Source organism: Tachysurus fulvidraco, chromosome 20 (genome assembly GCF_022655615.1).
Source record: "Tachysurus fulvidraco isolate hzauxx_2018 chromosome 20, HZAU_PFXX_2.0, whole genome shotgun sequence".
In the NCBI taxonomy this organism is placed as follows: Eukaryota; Metazoa; Chordata; class Actinopteri; order Siluriformes; family Bagridae; genus Tachysurus; species Tachysurus fulvidraco.
Window position 1 is genome coordinate 14226303 of NC_062537.1, and position 10378 is coordinate 14236680.

Sequence of the window (10378 nt, forward strand, 5' to 3'; positions counted from 1 at the left end):
TCCCAGAATAGTGTGAACAAATTAGCACCAGCAGGTATTGTAGGTATTTTCAGAGCTCACGGCAAAGGATTCCTGTCTACGGGCTATTAGTGGTAGTGGGGCTTTCAAATAACTTACTCACATCTGTCACACCTCATTTACATTCCTTCAGTATTTGTGAACAAGCATGAATGTATATAAAACTGTGTATGTGTTTATATATATATATAATATATATAAATTGAATACTTACTAATGAAATAGGCTGATTAATATTTCTGCTAGTCATTAATTTAAAAAAAGCCTTTTTTTAAAAAAAAAATTGTTCAGATGTTGAGAATTTCTATTAGCCCAACTGAGGAAACAAAATCTACATGCTGAATATCTGTGGTAAAGAGGGTGATATGATGGTCAAGTACTTCTTTTTTTTTTTTTTTTTAACATATTTTTAATTCCTCTGTTATCAGTGAAAACCTCCATAGCAGTGAAATGTCACGCGCAAGATTGTGTCTGCAAAAGGTCTGTGTTGATACAATCAGAGACGTAAAGTCATAACATGCAGCGACACAAAGTCTCAGATTGTATCCTTCAAGGAATTGCTTGTGGCATCATGCGTGTAAGATTAGGTCAGTTTATTGGCGTTAAATACCTCCCATTCCTACTTCTTTAAAACGGTCAAAACCTCTTGAACTAATTGAACTCTGAATGCTTTCCTCCATGTAACGCTAAATTTGACGAGAATCAGCCTGGTTGATTTTTGCCTGTCTGAAAACATCCACCAAATATTAATTTATTTTTATTTACAAAGCAGATATTTGCTTGTAGCACAAGATGAGCAAGATTTTTTTCAAAAGATTTAGTCAAATGTACTGATTTCATGTCCCTAACTATTCTTAGCTAATAATAGCCACATAAGTGGAGAAGGAAAAGCATCATTAACAACAACAAAAAAAAAACTTACATTTTGAGCGGTGTGATGAAACACGAGCTATGATGGATAGCATCTTTCTACACAAATTCTCCACAGGGAAAAAGTACCTCAGGAGAGATTTATCAGCTGATCAAGGACAAACAAGCTGCATCTGTATACATACGGTTTCCTTCACAAAGCTAAATCAGCAACACAATTATTACTGTCCAAAAACAGCATCTTTATTTAAAAAAAGAAAGAAAGAAAAAGGAACTACACATACATGGTAAGACTGAAAACAACCACTTGGTAACAGTGTAAATATATTTGCATCTGAGTGAGATTTCCACATGTACTGCATTTACTTTAGAAATAATCAGTGCCACTTTACAGAGGATGTTGAAATAACGGGGAATTAAATGCCAGAAAATGTGCTGATGACGTAAAACTCTAGCATCATTTTAAAGCTTGATGGGGGAAAAAAAATAATACAGCTTTCGTAATTGCTTCTTTAAAAACAATGTAATTGCCACTTAAAAGATTCACATTCAAAGGCAAAAAGGTGATATTTTTGCAGACAGAACAGTGAATTTAGTCAGATCACGTAAAATTAAATCACGAAGCTCTTGTATGAACCGAGCACAATACAGCTCCGTATATTGTAATACAGCTCCGTATATAATAATACATCACGTTTCTCTGGCTCAGGGTTGAGGAAAGCAAAATGAATCTTGATAAATGATGCTCAATTTTTATTATTCTGACATTTTGTGTTTATAATAGAAAATGTAGTAAAGATCTGCTTCTGAAATAAGCATTGTGTTCAGATCATAAGGATCCAGCAGTGCATCCTGAACACACACAACACGGGACGTTAAAAAAGTCATCATTAATAGTTCTGATCTCACGAACAGAGACTGTCAAACTAGAAGCATCGATTCTATTGAGAAGCTTTTACTCGTTCAGTGCTAAAATCTCAACAGTTGCAATCCTCTGCATGACTTGTATCGCTACCAAAACCCCAAGGAAAGAGGGAATAAAACAATGATTGCACATATTTGTAAATCACTGCCAATCTAAAATGACTCATTATTCTCAGCAGTTAGGAGTCATGCATACATAAACCTGTATTGTGGATGAAAAACACATGCGCCTGAATTTTAGTCATATTGGTCCAACAACCTTTATATGACCGCCCTTTTTCCAAAGAACACAAACACACTACGAACAAGTGAGTTTACTAGAACGGCTCAAACTGCAACAAAGTGTGCCTTTAAAACTGAGGAACTGAGATAGAGGTAGTCAGGAGTCAAAGCATGATCTCATGATTGCCTCGCGATCGAACTTGAAGTTAAGGAAGGACTTGGAGGAGTGAATCTGCTCGTATTCTGACTGCCCATTCAAGTCACGCACATCACTCGCTGCATCTGCGGTAAGGAGAAGAAAATCATTCTTTTTATCAAACTCATTCTCAGTAGCACTAATGAGCTAATAAATGTGATTAATTTGTGTTTCAGTACATCACATATCACTAACACAGTGCTGACCACAGAGAACATGGTTATAGCAGAGAAATTCTTTATTATATATATAAATCACACTATTTGGTGTGTGTACTTTCGAGTCTGTTTCGACTCGAGGTTTCTTGGTAATAGCACTTCAGGAAGATTTTTTTATTTTCCACAGGTCACCTCTGGCTTGCTCATTATAGATCAATTTAATATGTTGTTTACTTCCTGAAATAATATATAATCCTGTAAAGCTACTTTGTGACAACGTCTCTGGTTAAAAGCACAATACAGATTAAATAGAACTCGTCACTTTGGTGCTTTCTAGACACTTGACGGTGACTGGGACATGACTGGGACATGAAATACCAGTTGGGATGGGAAACCTGATGTGCCACGATTTTCACTCAACAGTTTTGTCTATGGAAATGCTTTAGTGAGAGGGGAGAACAGGACTGGTGTCAAATAACCACTCATTAAAGCTGTGGTGAGCAAAGGAGCATCTTAAAGCACATATCCTTGCAGACCTTTTATTTCTTTTCTCATTTCCTCCGTGTTAAAATCCCAGGAGAGTTGAGATTAGACTCAGACTAGCTGTCTTCCAATTAACTGGCTGAGAATTAAATGCACGACCTGGATGCAGTACACAATCTGGATTAATGATACTTCGATGCCGTGCTGTAATATTTCTAGATTTGGTAACCGAATCCTATTCTTGAGTAACAGATTTATTCAGTTTTATTTTATAAGTGAATAAAATATTTATTTTGTACTATGCTCTGATTCATGGCATCTGCTCATGAATGAATGAATGAATGTTCTTTTTCTGCTTGTCTTTATCTAAAGTGCTCAAATCACCATCTCCTTTCAGCAGATAATTCTTATTCATGTTCAGATATCCTTAAGCATTTACAGCTAATGAAGGAATCAAATGAGCCTTATTATATTTACTTTACTGAAATTATCTATGGATGTCCTGGGTCTAGCTTTTTTCTTTTTTGAAGGGGCTAGGGCTCCAATCTTATCTGCAAAAGACCAAAGAAGCTGAGGATTTTCATTCCAGCCAAATAGCCTCAAGACCAAGATCGATTGATTAAACAAGTAGGATTAGATGCGGTTCCTGAGGGGTTCGAAAGAAAAGCTTCAGCCATGCAGTTTCTTTGTGGATAAGATTGGAGCCCACTGTTCTATGATGGTGGCTTATTTGTTAGAGACAATATCCTGTGATTAGTCGACTACCAGATGAACCACCTGCTAAATGAGATAACAGACTTGAGAAGTCCAGATTTTATCATCTGAAAACTATGGAATGGTGCTAGAGCTGGTCACGTTAATATTCATGAGATTATTTATTGAGTCAATGTAAATGTTCAGGCACTGTAACACGGGTGAACGTACCTGCATCAAAGTTGTCTTGCAGTCTTCTGGGCTGAAGCTTCTTTTCATCTCTCTACAGGGAAGTGGTCATACGGTCAGGATTACGTTAGACTGTTACAAATTATCCTCCGTTATTAAATATTTAGTCATGAGTCTGAGAAATAAAAGGTATCTGCTGGCTACTGACCTCATTCATTCTTTTCTTTACATTTGGAGAATCCTGATGCTTCTTCCCATTGCATTTCACATTATGGTTCTGCATAAACATGACAGTAACGAGCTTTATTGATGTTTCAACTGCTGCTTTTGTGCAATAATTCATAAAATTGCCATTGCATATCTAATTACAATGCTGTACAAATACAGATCGTTCAGATTATGAAAACTAAATCATGTCACATCCACAGCCGAAGGAAAAGAAATGTTGTGTATGGGCTTAAAATCATCACCACACCACCACTGCCCTCTTCTGGTTATCTTCACTCACACAGACACAAACAAAGTTGACCATCAGGATGTGGGTATTAACATTGAACAGAATATCTGTTTAAAGATTTTGTCTTTTTCTTTTATGCTAAAATGTCACTACAATGTGTTGTTTTGGGGTTTTTTCAAAATTTTCATACTGGTCTCTGTATAAAAGTTTAGTCCGTCAGTTGATTGCATGACTAAAACAAACCATAACTACAAAAAGAACAAATATATTTAAAAAAAATAATAATAACAAAAATAAATGGAAAAACAACAAGACTATTTCTCTTCCAACATGAACAATGACCCGAAACACTGACTGCCGTCATTAAGGTTGGTGATATGATACTGATTATATCTGTAATACGTTTTCATCAGTAATTATTGTGGAATTCCTGTCTTGAATGTTGTTGTGGAAGAGAATTCAGGAGAAATTAACTAAAAAAAATCATGAGGGATGAGGGAGAACGGGTGTGAACACTTTTCATTAATAGGGAAATCTTTTTGTGCAAATGAGAGAGCAATACCAGGTTTTTCCAGAATTTTGTATCCGGTCACATTTATTTTATTTCATATTCAATATTTTTCCTGATCTAAGTGATGCACACGCGACCATCATAGCTCTGTGCAGGCCTCTGGAGCCACAATTTCACTTTGTGCACAGGGACATTGTCATGCTGAAACAGGTGTGTGTCTTAAAAACTATACAAACAATTTTTCCAATTTTTGGATTTTTCCACGGGTGTGATGATCAGGTGTCCACAAACATTTAATCACACAGTCTACATGTGTACCTTTCATATATTGTGTATTAAATATATAAATATATAGTATACTGCCACATATAAAGCTGGTCAGATATTGATCATCGATATAATTGTACTGTAAATCATGGATATTAAACATGTGTAAACACAAACCTTGACTTTGAGAAAGTCTGCAAGCTCATATTGACCAGTCTGACCACAAGCTTTCTGCTGCTTCTGCTTTGACCAGCCTTCACCTGGAGATGCCTCCACTGCAATCTGTGAGCGTTTGGGCTTCAACCTGGGAGGAAAAAAAACAGGTTTAAAGACATTTATTTAAAAAAACATTTTTTAAAACACATTTACAAATCAGATTGACAAAGATATCAAAGCCCAAATACAAAGTGTTTAGAGTCCAAGGTACAAAATTACAACATAAAACACACACACAGTCACACACACACTATCAAACAAACAAAGACACACACACACAAAGACACACACTCTCATTCCAGAAAAGCAAGGCCAAATTTCATTCTGACCTTGTCATCAAAACTATATTAAACAATCCTACTCACCTGAATAGTTTGCATGGAGTGCTACTATTGGATAAAAAGTCATCATCGCTGCTCGTTGATTCAAGTTTATGCTTAGCTATCCATTCTCTGAGCTGCCTGTGAGGAGAGTAGTGCACCAAAATGAATACTCAATGATAAGGGAAACCACTGTCCTGGTGCTTACACTGGGATTAATAACAAAAAATAACAGAAAATACCTCATAAAAGGTATAGCCATAAAAAACTTGTTGGGAGCCAGGCCAAGCTTGGATTTGGGAGTCATGTCATTTCTATGACATGGCAGTTTGTCAATAGGAAACCATTCGATGTTCTATTAAAAAAATAAAAAAAGATTGAACCTCAACACTGTTCTTAACCAATAAGTCACCATTTAACTTCCTTTCAAGCCACAGAGACTAAAATGGAAGTGTACCCTTATTTCTTTCCTGGTTTTGGGATTAAATTTTGTTTCCTTTGGTACACCAGGGATTATGTAAAGTCGAGCAAGTTGATCTGTGATTTTCTGCTCAATGAAGGTGTCTTTGCAGATGCGGTCTCTGATGTCAAAACCAGTCTCCTCTAAAACCTAGAAAACATATACAGCACATGAAAGAAATGGTTCGATTTAAATTCAAATTCCCTTTGTTTTCTCATATAGATACTTAGCCAAAATGTGGTTACGTTTTCTTGTTTTTGAAGTAAACTTTGTTTATGTTATTATAGTTAATATAATTGCTATTAAATGTTAATATAGCAATTATATTTTAATAAAATATAATATTTTAATTATTCATTTAATATAAAATGATTACTACTAATTATTGACATCAGCATTGATGCACTAATAGCTGATCAGCTGCATGATAAAAAATGCAAAATGTTGATCTTTTATTCAAAGCATCGACTGAGCCATGCTACACAAGTCATGTCACACTTTTCCCAGCATTGAGAGTCTTCAGTGGGTTTCTTTACCTCTCGTACAGCACAGTCATGGGGCGCCTCATCCTCATTGACTTTCCCTTTAGGAAAGCCCCATCCTGATTTAGCCAGGTATCCTTGTACCAGTAAAACCTACACAAGTATCATGCAATAGTTGACAGAGGGAAAATTTCATGTAGACTATTTTCTGCTCGCTCGAATATATGGATCATTATACTCACAACATACTCACATTGTCAAGGGTTTCATCCAGAATAATTGCACCATATGTAGGAACACCCATCTTGTACTCTTTCCATTGATCTAAAACCTTCTGCACATCCTCGCCATGGGGAAGCAGGAATGGACAGTGATTAAAAAGTACGTGAAGTTAAGGAAAATTAATTTGAGATTTTGGACGCATCCTATGTACTGTTTACAAATCCCATTATTCTGTATAGCTTCCTTTTGCTCTTGATGACCTGAAGGTCAAATTTTCCTGTCCAATCAACTGACAGATTTTATACTGTGAATGTGTGAGCTCTTAACTGTTGAATAAAAAACATCCTCTAAGGATGTGTCTGGAAACACTGCAGCTGGCTTTGTACTCATCTGATACGACAGAACAATGTTTTAACCAATATCCAATGAAAGCTCAATCTATATTGTATGAAACTACACACATTTATTATAGACGCTCATATTGATCCTATTTTGTGAGTTGTAAAAATGTCAACTTTGAAAAAGCTTTGTTCACTTTTCTTCTATACAATTAAAACAATTTCTTTTCATTTCTGAGACATGTCAAGCACAGCAGGATATCAGCTTTGGCAAAGTCTCTTATCCCACACTGAGGTAGTCCTGGTGTATTCTGCACGTAGAAATCCAGGTAAAACCAATGGGCAAGTTCGATCTGGAAGCAAACTCGGATGGCATTGTCCCTCTCTTCACTGGGGATGTGGAGGATGAAGCGACTACAGGAGAAAAACATCAGCACTGAGTTTCACAATGTGTCAATGAGCACATATCAGGATGAGGCTCATGTTTAAATATCACAAGTGAGCACTTATTTTTCTATTTAATATATCTATTTTAGAAAGACGTAATCAGTTGAGCAAGTGTGTGTGTGTGTGTGTGTGTGGGGTGGGGGGGCAGAGAGGGACAGACAGAGAGATAGCAAGAGAGACAGAGAGAGAGAGAGAGAGAGAGACACAGAGTGAGTGAGTGAGTGAGTGAATGAGACAGAGACAGAGAAAGATAAAGAGAAACACACAGAGAAAGACAGACAGACAGACAGAGAAAGAGACAGACAGGCAGAGAAAGAGACAGACAGGCAGAGAAAGAGACAGACAGGCAGAGAAAGACAGAGAGAATAGAATAGAATAACAATATCTAAACGGCGAGTAGAAACGAGTCACAAAATTCTATTATTTCGACACAAAATCCAGAACAACTTCCGGTTCACATCAGGAGCTATTTCACGAAGCTCACCGGTTTACACTCAGTGTTGCTCGGATACTGTGGCCTGTATGTCAGTGAGTTAGTGGTGTAAAGTGCTGATGATGTTGTTTGTTAAACTACGCTGCTACCTGCAGAGGTCGTCCAGCACGCCGTTGGGAATCTCCCCTCGTTTTGTCTCCATGTTAACGAGGGTAAAATCATACCGAAGTAGCAAAGAGGAAAACAAACTGTGCAACGTTTCCGCGGTCTGTTAAATCGCACCGTCGCGATAAAGAGACGTCGCCATGTCGATTACAAACTATGTATCTAACAAAATACAGAAAACCGCCGAAAATACACTTGGCTTGTTTATCTGCATTTGTTACGACGTAGTTAGCATCGGCTAAAAATATTGCCTCACTCCTCCACTGGAAAACATCTCAAAGAGGGAAGGCCAAGTTGCTATGAGGACCAATAGCATCCTGTATTAGAGCGAATGATGGGTTATCAACCAATTACAGCGCTTTCCCGTAACTGACAGGTGGGAATAGCCAATCAAGATGTGGTTCGAGGAACCCACTAGCATGTTCGGTTGATCTAACGCGGAAGTGTGTGTAAAAAACAAGTTTTGAGAATTACATAAATATTGGAAATATGAAACGTTGCTGCTTAAGTTTTTATAATAGCAATTTGCATATACTCCAGAATGTTATGAAGAGTGATCAGATGAATTGCATAGTCCTTCTTTGCCATGAAAATTAACTTAATCCCCAAAAAACCTTTCCACTGCATTTCATTGCTGTCATTAAAGGACCTGCTGAGATCATCTCAGTAATCGTCTTGATAACTCAGGTGAGAATGTTGACGAGCACAAGGCTGGAGATCATTATGTCAGGCTGATTGGGTTAGAATGGCAGACTTGACATGTTAAAAGGAGGTGATGCTTGAAATCATTGTTCTTCCATTGTTAACCATGGTGACCTGCAAAGAAACGCGTGCAGCCATCATTGCGGTGCATAAAAATGGCTTCACAGGCAAGGATATTGTGGCTACTAAGATTGCACCTATATCAACAATTTATAGGATCATCAAGAACTTCAAGGAAAGAGGTTCAATTCTTGTAAAGAAGGCTTCAGGCCGTCCAAGAAAGTCCAGCAAGTGCCAGGATCGTCTCCTAAAGAGGATTCAGCTGCAGGATCGGATTGCCACCAGTGCAGAGCTTGCTCAAGAATGGCAACAGGCAGGTGTGAGCGCATCTGCACGCAAAGTGAGGCGAAGAATTTTGGAATATGGCCCCTGGTGTCAAGAAGGGCAGCAAAGAAGCCACTTCTCTCCAAAAAAACATCAGGGACAGATTGATCTTCTGCAGAAAATATAGTGAATGGACTGCTGAGGACTGGGGCAAAGTCATATTCTCCGATGAAGCCCCTTTCCAATTGTTTGGGGCATCTGGAAAAAGGCTTGTCAGGAGAAGAAAAGGAGCGCTACCATCAGTCCTGTGTCATGCCAACAGTAAAGCATCCTGAGACCATTCATGTGTGGGGTTGCTTCTCATCCAAGGGAGTGGGCTCACTCACAAATCTGCCCAAAAACACAGACATGAATAAAGAACGGTACCAAAACATCCTCCAACAGCAACTTCTTCCAACAATCCAACAACAGTTTGGTGAAGAACAATGCATTTTCCAGCACGATGCAGCACCGTGCCATAAGGCAAAAGTGATAAGTAAGTGGCTCGGGGACCAGAACGTTGAAATTTTGGGTCCATGGCCTGGAAACTCACCAGATCTTAATCCCATTGAGAACTTGTGGTCAATCCTCAAGAGGCGGGTGGACAAACAAAAACCCACTAATTCTGACAAACTCCAAGAAGTGATTATGAAAGAATGGGTTGCTATCAGTCAGGATTTGGCCCAGAAGTTGATTGAGAGCATGCCCAGTCGAATTGCAGAGGTCCTGAAAAAGAACGGCCAACACTGCAAATACTGACTCTTTGCATAAACGTCATGTAATTGTCGATAAAAGCCTTTGAAACGTATGAAGTGCTTGTAATTATATTTCAGTACATCACAGAAACAACTGAAACAAATATCTAAAAGCAGTTTAGAAACAAACTTTGTGTAAACTAATATTTATGTAATTCTCAAAACTTTTGGCCACGACTGTATACACTGTGCTCACAAACATGAACACATACATGTATTATAGGTAAACACACATAAGCACTGCACAGTGAACATTTGAGCAGAGTTTTCTAAACTCTACCATGGGTTACTCCAGGATTATATAAACAAATATGTGATCTTCCATTTATTATACCCTACTATTTTACATCACACACATTTAAATATTATTTACTGGATGGTATGTAATACTAGTCTGATCATCAAAGTATCTATGTGCTAATCTAGATTATCAAACCTCCATAGATTATAGGCCTATAAACATTATTATATACAAAATGTAAAAAGC

General features: G+C 37.6%; 1 protein-coding gene across 1 annotated transcript; it reads right to left on the reverse strand.

Moving 5' to 3' along the window:
• Positions 1-1109: 1109 nt before the first annotated feature.
• Positions 1110-8344, reverse strand: dcp2 (decapping mRNA 2). Its single transcript, XM_027141126.2, has 11 exons — positions 8056-8344; positions 7289-7440; positions 6720-6847; positions 6521-6619; positions 5982-6134; positions 5767-5879; positions 5570-5665; positions 5166-5292; positions 3962-4030; positions 3796-3847; positions 1110-2316 (listed from the first exon to the last, which is right to left on the reverse strand). Exons 1-11 carry the CDS (start codon positions 8106-8108, stop codon positions 2192-2194), a joined length of 1167 nt encoding a protein of 388 aa, XP_026996927.1. The 5' UTR covers positions 8109-8344; the 3' UTR covers positions 1110-2191.
• Between the last annotated feature and the right edge of the window lie 2034 nt (positions 8345-10378).

Coding starts and splice junctions, on each gene's coding strand:
- dcp2 (XM_027141126.2), bottom strand. CDS start 8,108: ATGGAGACAAAACGAGGGGAGATTCCCAACGGCGTGCTGGACGACCTC. Junction 6,848..7,288: donor AAGAGACTTTGCCAAAGCTG/ATATCCTGCTGT, acceptor AACTTCACGTAC/TTTTTAATCACTGTCCATTC. Junction 4,031..5,165: donor CAGACTTTCTCAAAGTCAAG/GTTTGTGTTTAC, acceptor ATGTTTATGCAG/AACCATAATGTGAAATGCAA.